General features: G+C 28.4%; 1 protein-coding gene across 2 annotated transcripts in view; it reads right to left on the bottom strand.

Moving 5' to 3' along the window:
* LOC112692589 (hemicentin-2-like) overlaps window positions 1-18,661 on the bottom strand; it is a 475,200-nt gene that overhangs the window by 116,405 nt on the left and 340,134 nt on the right. For both annotated transcript variants that reach the window (XM_025567313.1, XM_025567314.1), the window contains one exon: window positions 287-423. In XM_025567313.1, the coding sequence (XP_025423098.1) occupies window positions 287-386 (100 nt within the window). In that variant the 5' untranslated portion in view covers window positions 387-423. The remainder of the gene's footprint in view (window positions 1-286; window positions 424-18,661) is intronic.

Here is an 18,661-nt window from a genome sequence, read left to right as displayed (position 1 = left end):
TCGTATAACGTAGTTTAAGTTTAGGTCATCCATATAAGCAGTGGTGCCATTAGAGATCCCCATTATAATTAGAAGGAAGAGCAAGTGTTTAGGATTTCCTTGATTGTGAAACTTTGGCAATTTGGAACATGACATATACCACGTATCCAGAACACGGTGCCATTAAATCAGACCGACTAAGGTCTGATGCTACGGTCGCGAGGGCAGAAGCATCTGCATAACACAAAATTTGCAAAATAAGCTCAATCCCCGTCCGCAGCCAAGTAAAACCAAAAAACCAACTTACCTTTACCGTCACCTTGACCGCAATCCAAAAAGCATAGTATCAGCAACGCAATGAACTTCTGATGCTGTCCATGAGATTGGCAACCGGACGTCATCACCATTCTTACACGTTGTTCCGGTTACACCTTGTTTCTGACTCTGTAACACACGAATTCAGAATAGAAATTTTAAATCGTATCGTTAAAATTTTTGTAAACAAGGAATGGAAGCACAGATTAGTGCATATAGCATAAATTACAAGGCTTATCAATATTTAAGATAAAAATGATATTTTAGACCGAGAAAAACATAATATTTATTTATACTATGGATTTAGTAATTATAATTCGAGATGACATTTCAAATTGTAATCCATTTCTCTTGTCAGCAGGTCGTTTATGTTTTGAATATTTTACTCTCTAGATTCAAGTAGAAACATGATTTTCAAAAAATCAATATCAAACCACATTTGTAGGTAATTTATTCATCCCAAGAGGTATTATTTATTTATGCTTTTTTTTTTTTTTTCAAAAACACAGACTGAAAGTTTTTTACTATTTACGGTTTAAAGTTGAAAAATTATGTACATTATAACTATTCCTTTGGGAGGTGCAAAAACTTTTTATTTTACACAATAATTGTTGCAATTAACAATGCAATATTATGTTCAGTATCGTTACTTTTTAGTATTAAATTTCAATTAATTCATACAAGCGTAAGGATAATACTCATAAATAGAACAAACGTTCCAATACCTTATCGATTATATACTTTCCAAAATATCTATGTCATTTAATATATTTTCCTAATGTGTATTGTTTACAAATTAACTGCCATTTAAACAATAATTATGATAATATAAATCTTCATTTACTAATTTTCATATTCTGAATAAGATAATGATTAAATAGTTACGTAAAACAATTTCTATTTGAAGATTATCGATTTTGGGACAACATAAAATATTAAAATAGCCTCACATTGTTATGAGCGTATTAATATTTTTTAAATTATGTTATCAGTATATTGCATTGATTTGATATCACTTAGTATAATACATAAAACTTGAGGAAATATCTGATAGGATTTATTTTATATTTGCTCGTAGAAAACGAAAAAACGAAAAAGCAACAGTTGGAAAATATTAACATTCTTTATAAAATGGTTTTGATTGCATTGGGATGGAAATAGATTTCCATTGGAGTGTTATTTTTCAACAAAATAAAATAAAATTGCTTTTTTTTGGGCTTTAAAACTTAATATTCACCACTTACATATATCAAGATAAATGATATATCTCCTTATATTCTGACAAATAAGAATTGTTGAAATGGTAATTTTTATCGTTACAAGCACACCATTTTTTGAGCATATTTATATGTGTATAACGGACACACACACAAGATGGATATAGTATTTGTTGTTGTTATTTTCTTATGGGCACGTTATATTAATAATAAATATAATGATTATTTATATATATGTATACACAGGGTGATTAACCAAGCGTAAAACACTCATTGTCTCAAAAACTATTAACTTTTTTCAAATTTTTTTTTTCAACATTTTGGATCTATACTGTTCTTGAATTATATATTTGTTTAATATTTTTCACCCTTATATTTATTAGGTAAACCACCATCAACTTTTGTTTTTCAAATGGCAACCCATACTAAAAATTTCATAATTTAGTAATTTTTTTTTTCTTATGAATTATTACGTTTAAATTTCCATTTTTCATTAATTCGTTGACAAGATAGAGCTCCTCAAAGTTGTGTGGTTTCGGGAGATATTTGTGTTATACTTAGTCAGTAACTCAGACCGCAGCAATACTGTTCGCCTTTAAAAACCAGAAGTTATAAGTAATAAACTTGATACCGTTCGACGGTGATAAATGATTATTAGTGTACCTACTTCCGACAGTGACTTTTATTGCTATACATATTATAAGTTATTATTATATTGAAATGTTACGTCTTATCGTATGTAATCCCAACTACATGACTTCATCATTTACTGATAAATATTTGAGATCTTATACTAATTGACGGAGTATCACTGGTGGGGTTGGGTGGTGCGGTCACGACTATTCTCATATCAGTGTTATCATTTCTGTCGACATACAATATGTTTATTCTCATATTTATACAGTTTATTATTATTAAAACATTTAAAAATGTATTTACTTAATAAATAATCTCGTAAACTAAGTGTCCAAAAAAATAAACCTATAATAAATATTTTTTTTCCTGGTATTAGGTTGCTACAAAAAACATTTTTAATTTCATATTCCGATATTTTTCTGAGTATTTCAATACATAAAAATTTTATTTTGGAAGAGTGAATAATGAGTTATTATTATCTCGCAAATTATTGGTCCTCTATTCCGCTCATCGAAACTTAAAATACTTATAACTCATAAGCCACTCACACAAATTGAAAACATGTAAAAAAAATATTTTCAAAAACATATAATACATTAATACTTTTTGAAATAATAAGTGTTTTATTAGTGTACAAACTTAACTTTAACTAAATCTATTAAAATATAAATATATAATATGGCATAGGCATAACTTGGAAATTTATTAGAGGGGGCAAAAATTTAATTACATATCTAACGAAAAGGGTGTCCGAGGCTAAACGCCGCTTTACTACCTGCATATTATTATATAAAATTGTTAATTTTCTAACATTAAGTTAGATAAGCGAAAATTTAAAATTAAGATTTAAAAAATAATAATATTTAATTTACACTGTAATTGCTTTTTTTTTTTTTTCATCTTATACGTTAATGACATTCATACACTTTATAGTTGACCATCAAAGCCGTTATAATTTTAAATAAAATACTATACATACATATGAATAAATAATAATTTAAAAAGATAAATATTACATAACCTGGGATAAATAAATTATCTCTGAACTAATTTAATTGAATTATATTCATGATGGATTCCTTAACATTTTATATTATTATTCAGTGACGACAAACCCTATGTTGAGCTCCAGCCCGAAATTTTTTGAAAATGTAAAATGAGGTAATTTTATACTGTCCCAGATACAAATATCTATGTATATTAAATAATATAAACATTCAACAAGCTATTTTTATTTAAATGGGTGATTAGTTAGTGCGTAAAAATAATGATTCATATTTTGTGCATATAATTAGTCTTAACCCTCCCTCCAAAAAGGTATGTTTCTGTATTAATGATTGAGAAAAAATCTCGTATTTTAGCTGTATAGTTTGAATAAAAAGTACATAAAATGTGTGGTTAAGATTCAAAATTGAATTTTTTTTTTTAAATTAAACATCAATACATTTTTTTGAAATAGGAGAGAAAATTAAGACAAAATGGGAGATCCCTCCCACAAAAAGTACATTTTAATATATTTAGATATTCTGATCTTTCAAAATATTTTTTGCTCGATTAAATTTAAGAACTTCAACGCCACTGTTAATATGATGAACCATTATAAAATGTTACTTTAATTTATAAGTTCAGGACAATGAAAATTCTATTCCAAAATGATGATACAGTTATATCAAAATTGTCGTTTTGTAGTTATGCAAAATATGAGTAAAGATATAACATGTATTCAAGAAATTAAAATAAACTTTCCAATAACCCCAAGCTTAGAATTAAAGTAAAATTTTTAAAATGCTATTAAAAATATTTCAACTTGTATATAGTACAAATAACTATTTAATGACAACACCAATCATTGACAGAAGAATTTAGTATTTATACTAAATTACTATAAATAATTTAAAAAAAAAATCATACATTTTTTAAATACCTACTTTATATTGAACAATCACATAGTAATCATTTATATGTATATGTTTAATAATTAATCACATATCTACTTACAATCTTTTTAAATTCTTTATTTAATTTACACTATTTAAGCATGGGTAGGTATGTGTATTAAACACAACATACATTTATCTTTTAAGTTGTAATGATTGATGTTGTCACCTCATTTAGATTAATTATAAAAAATATACAAACTACAAAACATTAACACTAGCACAATTTTAAGGTTTCAATAAATATCATTGGTGATGAACAATTAGTCTAAATAGATTTTTTTTCACTTCCTTGCAGTTATCTTGATTACCTAAACATGTTTTTGACAGTATAATAGTTAAATAATATTACAGTTAAAAAAATGTATACTTACTTAATTTATTTTGTAGTTATATTTAAATCCAATATGTGAAGCAATAATTTTATTTTTCACTGATACCAAAATATTGGTATTTTTAAATGTAATTGGAAATAGTAGTATGTATATAATTTTAACATTCATATAGAATCTTCCAAATTGTATGTGAAAGTAAATCAGTATAACATATTCAAATTCCGATTTGGAATCACAATATATTATGTGTATAAATCATACATAATATATTATATTGTAAATTCATTTTTTTTATGAATTTAAAAGTGGAAATCAAATCATCTGTCGAAGTATGTTTGTAGTAAATATAGATAATCTTAGACTATCTATGTGCCAAATTGAAATACCAAAAGAAACAAAACTCTTCAATAATTAGCAGAAACTCAGTTGTAAGTAATATTTCTATGTAGTGTCTATGTCACTTGATTATACAAAAAACATTTATTATCCAGTAGATACCAGGGAACCATATACCATACATTTAAACAATTTAGATGTATAAATGATTAAGCTGAAATCAAAATGTTTTAACTTGACATATTGTTTTAATTATTTAATTGTAGAAACTACCAACAAATTGTCCTTAATATGTACCTACTCGCCAATTTACATGAGACTAACCAATTTAGGTAAAATATATACAAGAACATTGTACTTGAACTTAATTATAAAATAAGTGCACCATTAAAATGCTTAAAATTGTAAAATATTAAAAAGTAAAACTTTATTTGCATTAACAACACACGAGCACGATTCAGTTATTTCTTAGAATCTTATAAGTTTATAACCTAACAGTTAATCTACTCAATGTAGTCATGTGCTTCACGATAACCTGACATAAGGTATACTTACGTATCATGTAACCATGAAAAACGATATCTGAAATCGTTCACAGAACATTACAAATAACAGCTGATCGAAATTAGTTTATTTTACCCAAAAAGTAATCTATGATTTTTACCTAATCGTGAATCAGTCTAATCAGACATCACCGTATTGTTCCGTGCCCGCAGGTATTTTGTAGTAGGGACAAGGGGATTACACGCATGTATGTATGCATTATGTGACAAATGACAGTAATGATCCAATTACTTGTATGATATTACCTCAATAAGTTATTGTAGCGAGTTGGTACAACGATTATCACCGATATATCTAGAAGTGGAACAATATCGAATTTATTAATTAAACTTATGGTATTAACCGATTAGATATCACATACTAACACACAAAAACCACCCAAAACCACCTAACTTTGAGGAATTATATCTCGTCAATGTATAAAAGGAAAATGAAAATTTAAACGTGATAATTCATAAGAAAAAAAGCCTCACAAAATTATGACATTTTAAGTATAGGTTGCTATTTAAAAATCAAAAATTGATGGTGATTTAACTAATATAAGGGTGAAAAATATTAAACAAATATATAATTCAAGAACAGCATAGATCTAACATTTTGAAGAAAAAAAAAATTGAAAAAAGTGAATAGTTTTTGAGATAATGAGTGTTTTATGCTTATTGAATCACACTGTATATATATACAAGAAATTACAATGTAATAATAATATTTATCAAAAATTGAGCACTCCTAAAAGTGTATATATACATATAACAAACAAAATGTGTTCACAATCACAGACAAGAATAAATAAGTTTACGTAATTGTACTGTATAACAGTGATCTAATATGATGGACTGGGCAGCAGCAGCCTAACCTTCCTGAAGTCAGTAAGTAGAACGTGCTTCACTGGGGATGCAGCAAGGGCAGAACTTCTCCTAGTGGGCTGGGTGGTTGGCTTACAGGTAGATGACCGAACAAACTTCTGAATATTCTTCTTGCTGAATGCTGAGTAATACTTATTGTGGATTTTATTGGTTCAGTCATAAGGCACCCTATATAAGGCCAAAATGACCCCACTTCCCGTCTAAAATCAAGAAAGTCTTTCCTAAAGGTAACTGAAGAGCTAACGGAAACACCCTTACTAAGCAGGATATGTGAGTGGAAAAACTGATAATGGACACCAACGGTAAAAGATGGATGGAACCATCAGAAAGACTACCTTCTGGTAAGAACCTAAAATAGCCAGTATAGAAGACACTGAACAAACTGCGTGTTGGTGTAGGACGGACAAAAGAAAATATGAGAAAATGGGGATATAGAGATCAAGACATAAATTGCATATGTGGACAAGAGCAGACAACGTCACACCTACTTGTTTGCCCACGAGGGCCAAGCCCATGTACAGAGGAAACAAGAGGAACTTATAATAAGCAACAAGAAGGCGGTAAATACAGCCATATACTGGACAAAAGAAAAAATATAATTATTATGCAATGTGCATATTACTTATATGCATTACTTGTTACTATCATTTTAGTGTGTTACTATTACTTATATTTTACTTATTTGATATTAACTACTTAGTTTTGTTTTATAAATTACATGTTTATTTTAATTTTAAATATATGATGCCTGACACGAGGAAAAAGAAAATTGGTCCGATGAAATATTCCAGGCATTACTGTATAGACATGTACCGGAATATTAACCTCTCGGGAGTTCTGTAAAAATATCCCAAAGTGGAAAGTATATCCGTATGCAGGCCAGTAATAAGATGCCATATATACTCGTACTACGTTGCACTGGTATCGAAAATGGTTGTGTTTGATGTGTCATTTTGCCTTTTTATATGATTTTGTTGTCATTATGATGGATAGCATTAAAAATTTTATTGCTTTGACTTGAGATTCTGTATGGAATCACTAATCCAAAGTTTGTGGTCACATGGACCATTAGGTGTTGAGTCCGATTTACTGTTAATATTTACTTTTATGTAGATATTATTTATTTAAATATAAAAATAAAATCACATTTAAAACACTATAGAGGACTAGCATCATCTATTATACGTTTATAGGCAATCCCAAGTATTTTTACCGTGATTGCTCCGCCTAGAGTCACGAAGGAGGCCAACAGGGAAGACACTCGGGTTGCCTATATTGTAGGGGTGTGTACCTGTATTGTTACATGTAAGCGAAGTACTTCGTTAAAATATTTTTTACTGAATTTCAAACCATGAACTTTTAACAACTTCAAATAATGTTGGATGAAATAATTATCAATATTCAATATATAATAATTGTGTTTAATATTATTAGATAACTCCCAATTTGTAAAATACAATATTATATTATAAATATGATTTTAATACTAGAACTTTTTGGTATTACCAAAATACTTTCCCGTGTTTTATTTTCTGAAACTGAAATAATGTACAAAAATATTTGTAACATTTGTAACATTTTGGAGGATAACATAAAAAAGTATATTTAGGTACTATGGTCTTTATTATTCTAATGTAATAATAATTTTTATTTTTAAAATTAGTTGAAAAAAACCGGTATTTCATTTAGTTAAATATATTATAATATTGAATATGTTTCTCTCCGACGACTACTCTTTACGCATCAGGTGAAAATCAGACCAGGACATCTCGGCGTGGCCGTTTCGGCATAGCCATTTCGGCTTAAACCATTTTGGCGTGAACCCATTTCGGTGTGCATTCAATTCCTTTAGACTTATATTCTTTAATATGATTTTTATTATAAACGTGCTGTATGCTGGTATAGTATATGATTCTAAACACGCTACATAAATACGCCATCGGCCAACAATAATAATGATAATAATGATTATTCCTCTATATATCTAACCTAATATCAATAAAATTAAAATAAAGTAATGACAACTAATACTATGGACCAACCCTTTAAAAAACTAATGATGTCACGATTGTTATAATTATTTACTAGATTTTTATTCTTTTATCTACATCGATTTACTTATTTTTTTTCCAGGGGACTTTTTCCAGCTTCTAATTGATTATAAAACGTATCACGACCAGATTGTATTTTTCTCAAACAAGAAATGAATGTCCATAAGGTTGGAAACTGCACATCTATTTGTAAATTAAGTCGTCTGTTGGCTGCCTCGGCATAGTTGTTAGTTCTGATTTAAAAATCAAATTTTCAATTAAAAAATATAAGTCTAAAAGAATTGAATGCACGCCGAAATGGGTCTACACAGAAATGGGTTCACGCCAAAATGGTTTACGCCGAGATAACCTAGACCGGGAAATTTGCACAGTAATAGTTATTAGAAACTAATAGAGTGTACCACAGTTGAATAATGGCGATCCAAACTCAATTGAAGCTGAGTCATTGGTCACTCTCGTGGTACACATGGGAATATTTAATGTGAGATACGGGTGATACTCATGATAACCAACGTTTGTTTTATTAATAATGGTTTTGCAGCCAACGGGTAGTTATAATTAACTGTAGTTTTCTTATACTAAGGTCTGAATGTATCGTACACAATCAATAACTATTGATTTTAGATACCCATTAATTTTCGATGACATAGTAAAGTAGAATAAAATAAAAACAATATAATCCCCTAACTATAACTAAAATTAAAAACTATTTCTGAAATAAAACTTTTTTTAAACCTTTAAACCTTTTTTTAATTATTGATTATTATTAGATAAATACATGATTTTCATCAACATTTTTTATTCTAAATGAATTTAATTGTAACTATAAATACTATAAATAATCAAAAACTGTTTTCATTACGTATAGTTTATCATAATGCAGTATTTCTAGTAAGTACTAATATTTGAAATGTATAGCGTATGTTATACTACTCGTTGTAAAAAGTAAATCACGTAAGTTTCATATGTTCACAGTAAATATTCATACTTACTCTTTCACAGTTATTATATTACATTTTTAATGTTTGTTGTATACTGTCATATAACACAGAAAAAAAAATTAAGTACTTATGTTTTATGTACTTCAAATATTTACTTTCCACGATAGAAAGTAGCTCTGTCATATTACTTTCAGCAATACCACTTCAAACCAAAAATAAATATTTATATTAATTGAATACCGCTTTTAAAAAAAGGGGAGGGAAAGCATTTAAAGAAAAATCTTGAAAATTTAATAAAAATGATTGGAATGTTGGATGAAAATAATAACAAGAAAACCTTTAGTAAACGTGACCTGTATATAAGAATATAAATTATTAATATTTATATTCAAAAGATTTTCAGTATTAAAAGGCACAATTTGGAGCAGAATAAAGTGTGTAGAAATATTTAATAAACTTGTTCTTGCAATTTGGGCATGTTGCACAGTGTTGACCATTTTTGTGCCCACACCTTATCTGCGTTTACTTTTTAAGAAATATATCATCTTGTACACCTTACATCCAGTGTAGCAAAATAGAATACATTTTGTGGACGACGGTCATCATGTTGTTTTAATTTTCAATAACCAATATTTTCGAATAGTTGGGAAGTATTCAGGCAACATTTGTAACAATTAGATTAGGCTTAGATCAGATTAAAACAATGATTTTCTGAATGCTTTTAATAATAAGTCCTTACATTTAATTTGATGTAATAGATGTTAATATATAATAAAAGCATACTATTAAACGTTACCATCATGGTTTATTAATTTTTTTACGACAGTTTTGATGTAATTGTTACATAAATCATAAACATTCGAAATCATAAAGTATAAGTTGCATCATCACGATCCACAAGTATTTTTTTACGATTTCTTCCCTATCTTCAGTGTTCCTCATTACTTTCCTCTTTTATGTTGTTGGTAAATTATTATCCTTATACATACGCGTATCCACGTAGAAAAAAAATTAATCACATTCATTTTAATTTCGTTGCAGTGTAAATACAAACACTTTATTTTTTAAAATGTAGTTCCATACAAAAATTAATAAAATTATTATCCATAAAAACAATGCATCATTGACAATGTGTTCGGATGGAACAATTATTCTAACAGACATTAAATAATCGCAATACATATTTAACATATTCAAATATTTTTTAGATCCCTCTTTAGATAATCAATTTTTTTTTTTTAAGAATTAAATGGATAAAATTTTAATTTTAAGTTATTTTTTTTTTTGAAAAGTACAATTTTTATATTTACTCAAATCAATTTTTAGATTAAAAACTTCACCTAAATGGTTGATGAATTGAAAATATTAATTAAATATTTGTTAAAAGTGTCAACAGTTTAAGGTAACGGAAAAAAAAATTGAGGTATCCACGATTTTGAGTTAAAAAATGTCGAGTTAACCTCATTCGACTGTACTTATATCCGATGGTATACTTCAATAATAAAATGATGTAATGGAATTTACATATTAAAAAACTACATTATCTGATTACACGTAAAATATACGTGATAATAGCTTTGTAATATATTGAACAGTACTATGATTACAATACGGCGCGGTGAGCCAGAATATGTTTAAAATGGGACAAAATTATTTTTCACTTGATTTAATGTTGTAATGGCTACAATTCTTTAGTAATATGTTACTTACTTATTACTTATGATAACATGTACACATTATAATACAATTTAACAGTAGGACATCAAAACATGAAATTTTCTAATTTTATTTCAATACTTTAGATTAAATAAAATGTAATATAATGTTTTAAATTTTAAATTTGTTTGACAGATACTAAATTATATTTTATTTTAATTTTCATTATTTTCCTCGGTTTTCACTTGTAGAGCCACTTTCATGTTCACTGTTACTGTATTCATAATTGTTTTCGGTAAAAACCAATAAACGTTTGGCTTTAATTGTTTTTTTTTTTTTTTTTAATACGGATTTGCTTTCTTAGATTAGTATAACATGATATGAAGACACTAATATATTTATAAATAGATCCTGCATAGTGTTGATTCTTGAATTTTTTCGGGTGTTGCATTCTCGGTATTACTTTATGTGTTTATTTTTGGCTTCCTGCGTTGCCTCTGATAATTGTCCAACAGGAACCAAAACGAATTTAATCATGCCAGAACCATGCACTAAAATTGTACTTGTATGTACACTTACTGGCATATTGAACAAACCATAATTTGAAATAAATAATTGGGCCGTTTTCAAAGCATATTTATCAAATAGTTCATAATTCATTTTGATACCCGATGATATTACTTGTTATATTGTTGCGAAACGTTCAATCAATTATTTTTTTAATCCAGGATGACATTTAAGGATTTGCAAAAATCTCCTGGCAGTATTACTATCATTCAATATTCCTGCACCTCTTTGTGTTGGTTGGTCGATAATTAGACCTATTTTTAACCTGAATTATTTTTGGATTTCTTTTTTTTTTAAGTTTATCATTTGCTTCTTTTCTTCACCTCCTGCCTGCCATTTTTTAAAATCAAATCTATAGGACACATGAATCAAACACTTAAATATTCTGATCCAGGCATGCAAAGTAAACGTTTAATAATTTACAGACCTTTTTTTGTGTGAAAAATATTATTCATATCCTTTGAAATTTCATTACATATATAAGAAATTTGGGCAGATGTATTTTCACCAAGTGCATTGCAAACTTTCCTATTAATTAGACTTAATGTCAGTTCATGTTTAATTTAAAAATTTCTATTAGTTAATACAACAATAGTTGGTTCTGATTCTTTGATTTGGTTGTTTATATCATCGATTTCTTGTTTTGTAAATAAAAACGTTTCTCTTTTATATTATATTGAAAAGTAGAGGAAGCGTGTGGATTATTCCATACTATATTATCAAGGTTATTTAATGTACTTATCCCTCATTTATATAATATTAAAGATACCAATGAAATAAAAAATGTATTACTATTATTCGATGTTTCTCCTTAATTTTTTTTTTTTGTATTTTTGTTGACCCGATGTTCCATAAATAAAAATTAAATTAAAATTTGAAACACCAGTGTGTACCAGTATTTTCTATTTAACCAACAAAATAAGAATAACGTATATTAAAATTAACTAAGGTTAATATAGACATAAAATATTTAAAAATACGTCTGTTAAAAAACAAATTATTGTTTTAGCTACTTACGTATAGAACTATTAGAACTATTAAATAATGTCATTTTTAAATTTATGGACTCAATGAAAACTTTTTTTTTTATTATTTAACAATAAATTATAGAAATATACAATTAAGCACAACAAGTAATAATGAATAAAAGATTTTTTTTTTTTATATGAAAATTGACACGCGGTAGGAGGGCTCCCAAAGAAGCTACCTACTTTGAATACTAGAGAGGAATAATTTTAATAAAGAAGGACTCTACACCACTAACGTGTGAGTCTTCTTTTGAGACTGTTTGAGATATGGAGTGAAGCAAGTTTACTTTTGTTCGGATCAGTATGAGACCTTTATTTTTGGTGGAGTTTACGATGTGCAATTTCAGTGACTTGTTTTACAAATGAAAATTAAAAAAAAAATTGTTAACATTACGAGTAGAGACGATGTCAGTAAACTGAACGTTCATGCACATATATTTATCGCTTGTCATACAGCTCATTAACCTTTTATTTCACTATAAGATACATGTATAAATTTAGTTTTTCCTATCTAATATCAAAATGTATTAACATATCATACAATTATGAACAAAACATTTTTCATTTTCGTCCTATTTTAAACATATTCAGGCCCATCGTGCACAGTGACAAATGGTTAAACACATTTTGTATAAAAGGGCGATGCCCGTTTCCACCAATACCCATTTCCACCAAAAGTATATCTTTCCCTTTTTCATCAATATCCGTTTCCACCAAATGAGATATTGACCACGTTTTTACCAAAACAATTGTACACTACACTTAAATTAAAAGCTATAGCATATTAATAATTTTATTTAACATATACTATTAATTCAATAAATGTAAAGGCATTATATAATTTATACAACACAGGTTGGAAAATGTTAAATTTCATTTAAAAAAGTGATCAGATATAAAAATGTGAAAAAAATTATATATTATGGTAAACGATACCTTAATTATGTATATTTTAACTATAAATAAAATAAGTTGATATTTGTTAACTGATCAAAAAAATTAATTGTTTAGTACTAGTTTTTTGTTTCCACGTTTATTTTCGATAACTTTAGCCATCATAGAATTATAAATTTTAAAATTTACGTTTTATTTTATCACACGTGCAGTTTTAATGCACTATTTAAACTGTGCCTTCTTTTCACTTGTTTATAAAATATTTGATTATTTAGATATCATCATGGTTAATCGACATAAAAGTACATACATAAGTACGATGATGGTTTAACATACAATTAAATACAATAAACGTACAATATGCATTGATTGCATTGTGTGTATATTTATATATATATATTTTACATTAATCCGAAAAACTCATGAAAAGTATAGGTACTTGATCTCATTTGGTGGGAACGGATATTGGTGGAAAAAGGAAAGATACATTTTTGGTGGAGACGGCTATTGATGGAAAAGGGAAAGGTTTACTTTTGGTATTACGTATTACGCCCATATAGAAGGACGTAGCGCATGTAATAAGCTTACTATCAGCATCGATAATAAAAAACCAAATTACAGGAATAGCACAAATAATGGATAAACTATTTTAAAATGTATAGTTATCTGTTACTTGTGACATACCCTTCAAATTAAAATATGTAAGGTCGAACAATATTTTAAAACAATTTTTAATATTTTTACTTTTTACTTAAAAATTATTTGTACAGCATATTTGGAATAATTTGAAATTTACACTCCGTAGTCATGAATTAACTACAATTATTGAAATATGAATCTGGGAAAATTAATAATATTTTTTAACTAATTTAAGATATCAATACAATTAATGACTCCGAAAATATTGTGTATAAAATTAAAATGCATATATACCTATTAAAAATAATAAAAACTTAAAACAACACATCTATACTTTGTTGATTCATTCGAATAAAATAATGTACACATCCAATATTTTTCTATCTTACCCATTTTCCGGAAGGTTTGTTTGAACGGGTTCAACAAACACGATGATATGAAATAACTATATATTAGATATTCATATATAATTGTTTAACCATTGTTTTTAATCTTCAATGTAACTGAAGCTTAACTTCAATCATGACATTCGTGCATAGATTGTTAAAGATAACTACAGAATATGAACTTTTGTATAATACTATCTAAGTGAGCACTACGAACTATATTTATAATTTTTAAATGACATTTATTATAGTAACGTTCAGATCGAACGAATATTTGCAGCCGTACAACACAATCTACAGTTGAACACGGTTAGCGTGTACTGAACTTTTGAAAATCGATTTGAACGAATCGTGAAAACGTGATATAATCGTAGTAGAAAATCGATTTCATCGTTTGTTTACCGCATGCAACCGCAGTTTTCGTAATTTAAGCGAGTCGGTGCCAAACTTTAGATTCACGGGGCCCCAGGACGGCTACTAAGGGAGAGTTTGTTTTAAAAATATATTTATACAAACTGCTTTCAATAATTATATATTTAACATACTTTAATAAGAAATTATTAATTATAATAATATTATCGTCATCGTAATTAAAAAAAATAAATATATGGACATGTGTATTGCATTTTTTTTTTTTTTTTTGGTACTTGGCTGGTAGGCTAGGCCCCTGGGTGGTAAGAATCTTTAGGCAGCTAAAAACGGACACTAGTTACAGATAAATATCGGAGTATAGTTTTCAAGAACGAAATTTATAAAACCGTACGTTTGGAGTATATCGCTATAGGTTTTGAAATTTGGACGATAAATGAACATGAATATCATGAATATATGATGAATATAGATGAATATGAAAGGGATAATCTGGAAGCGATGGACATGTGGACGCGGAGAAAAATCTCAAAAACAAGCTGGGTGGAACATAAGACAAACGAAGTAGTGCCAGACAAATTCGACGAGAGAAGAACAACGATGCACATGATAATGAAAAATAAAATTAAGCTAATTGGACGTGTGCTGGAGAGGCGATGAGTTCACCGCCGTTATCGTAGAAGGAAGAACGAACGGTAAACAAACCAGAGAAAGACCGCACAAAAGATTCTTCGAATGAACATTGCGTTGGACGGGTTCTGTCGACAACTTAAACGAGGACGGCGGCGTGTGACAGACGCTAATGGCTGCGATGACAAGGTTCGGTCGTCAGCGGATGACACAGTCCAACGTGCCGCGGAACCGATGGACCGGTGTGGGCCGTTCAGATGAAGGAGGGGCAACGGGACCATTTTGTCTCAGGCTCAACTGTTGGAATATTTTTTAGCGAGCCCCATAAAGTCTTGATATATAATAATTAATAATAAAACATCAATTACACTGAGTAATTTTACACACTGCGCATCGGCGATTAAATTCGCGCGCATGTTTGTCCGATTACATCGAGCGATTAAATTATAAAAAATATGAATAATATTCAATTATATTATGTAAGTGTATAATGCAGTGCATGAATTTAAATGAGCTTGATTGGTTAAGGTTTTTGAAAAATACGTTTGCAATAATTTTGTTATTCTCAGTGAATATTTTGTTTATCATATCCTATTATTTTGGTCGAAGGGCCCCCAAATTGATTTTCCTCTGGCCCTGGGTGTGGGTATCGGGGTCCGGATTGTCATGAGCGAACGATGGTGGGCGGGTGCACACGTAACCGTTGTCGACGCGTTCGGACCGAAGACGGAAAGGGATCGTCGCCGGTCCACCGTTAGTTTTGTCCGGGGCCGATCCGCGACGAACGCGCGCGCCTGACGATGTTTTCCGGTAGCCCGAAACGTATTCGATCCGAACCACCCCCCGGGAAAAGCTTGCCTCACTCGCGTCCCCACCACCGTTACTGTCCATTGTTTGTGATCGGGTGCCGTTGCTCGACGTCCTGGGTCAGTGTAACCGTAGGGTTTCGCCGTAGTGTATAATTACCGACGTATAAATTTACATACATTTAAATATATATATATTTGGTATATCGTACCAGTAGCGGCTCGTAGTAAATATTCTGGGGAGATTTAAATTATTTAACATAACTCCGTACAATAACGAACAAGAAAAATCCTTGGAAAATTAATTATACTCGATATTTAATTTAATATTTAGTTAATATTTTTAACTTGATTTAATTGTAATTTTTTTTATAAACTAATTGAATTCTGCAATTTTCTTATTTGTGAATTCGCAAATAACGGTATACAGCGACTAACAATGGCGCGATGACACGGAAATTATTGTCGTGAACCCAGTTTCAACAGCGTCGATAATACACGGATTATTCTCCCTCTCTTTCTAATAAGCCAAACAATTACATGTTACGATCGAACCTGTCGAACGTCAGTTTCTCTGAAACGGCGACTGTCATCGAAATTACTTAAATAATGTTTCCGTCGAAATTACTATAGGTTTTATTTATTTTGTGGCCTTAAATTTATAATAATAGATAAAGAAAACGATATAACATATTTTCAATAAAAATAAAAATATTCTATATATTTTTTAATAGTAATTATTTACAAGTAGCTGTTTTTTTTTTTTTTTTTTAAGGAAACGCATTCTCAAAGTCTCCCCTGACAAGCCGCCCCTAAATTGTACACGAGATGACGACGAACGGACCACCGACTGTTTTTGTAGAACAATTTGAAATTGATACCAATCATTTTATCGGTTTAAGAGATTACGTTATGGTAAAGATTGTGCAGGGTACAATTTCTGATTTATGTCACGGTAGCGCCAACATATCATCTGCCGTGACTGTATGTCGACATACATTATCTTCGTCTTTTCAGCGATGTACCACGAGCAACACCGTACACCGGTAAGGTGCCTAGTGAGATAACGTTGCAATACGGGAAAATATTTCAGGATCGTTAAGTGGAATGGGATGAATGTTGACGCGGAATAAGAAAACCCGAAAAAAACTAACAGCATTAATCGACTCCTCCTCGAAGAAACTATAAACCTTTTTTCTTCGAGTTGTACGTCGAATTTCAGATGCACGTAAAACATTATTAGTACCGTTCTACATCATTTGTTTTTTTTCTTTTTATGTAACTCCACTCAATTATTTACGTGTTATTAATTCCAGTTACATTTTGTAAAATTCATAGTTAAACATAGAACTACTTGTATTATTATATGAGTGTTAATTTAACATTTATTTTTTTAATAAAATAATAAAATAACTAATATGATAATAATATTTGATATTACAGTACTATAATAGTATATGTTATAACTTTTGGTATTGTACATTTATTTATTTATTTATACATGTAATTTGTTAGCCTTTAAACATCTATAATTATTTTACTATATTCTTACATCATTTTTAAAATATTAACTTTCAATTGCTTGCATTTACTTTCCAAGTTATTATGCTCATGCAAAAATATAAACAAAATTAAACAAAATTACGCATAATTATTAGTGCTATAATAAAAATTTATTCACGATTTGTAACAAAAAAAAAAAAAAGATATTTATCTGAAAAGTTTTTTTCAGAATCAACAATCCTATAAAGTTCAGACACTTTCAAACTTTTCACTTACATTTTAAATGTTTAAAGAAATAAATATTTAAAAAAAAATATTATTTCAAATACTTTTCAATATTAGTATTTTTATAAAGAGAATATAAATACTTATATAACTAAATATACATTGAAATAAAAAAAAACTATGTATTTGAATATTTTTTATTTTTATGGTTAAAAAAGTATCTACATTTTCTTTAGGAGAAATAATTATTTGATTACAGTATCGAATTATATTGAGTTGTCTTAAAAGTAAATGACAGTACGATAAGTAAATTTCTTTAATATTTGTTCGGTACAAACATTTTTTTTTTTTTTCAAATTGTTTCAAATACTAAATTTTAAACATATCATTTAGTTTATTATAATACTTATCATATATATTTTAAAATTACATTTTTTTTTTTTTAGTGTTACAGGTGAAATTTAATTAATACCACGTCATCGTATATAAAATTAAGTCTAAACAATTAATAGTAAATAGAGCTTGGGAGATAACCGTCAATGGCAGTAATTGACGTTTCAATAAATATATCATGTATATTTATATGTTACCGTCAGTGATGAAATTTAGTCGATAATATTTAAATAGATTAATAATATTTATTGGTATCATTATCAGAACATAACGTGAATTCACTTTATGCACAGGATAAACAATAAAGTGAATGTAGTAAAAATTATGCTTATTGTTACATGCATTTCATAATTGTATAAAACAATTTATCTTCTTGCAGTAAGAAGTC

The sequence above is a fragment of the Sipha flava genome, unplaced genomic scaffold (assembly GCF_003268045.1).
Source record: "Sipha flava isolate LNK unplaced genomic scaffold, YSA_version1 75_pilon_pilon, whole genome shotgun sequence".
NCBI classification, from domain to species: Eukaryota; Metazoa; Arthropoda; class Insecta; order Hemiptera; family Aphididae; genus Sipha; species Sipha flava.
This window is presented reverse-complemented; position numbering and strand designations above follow the sequence as displayed.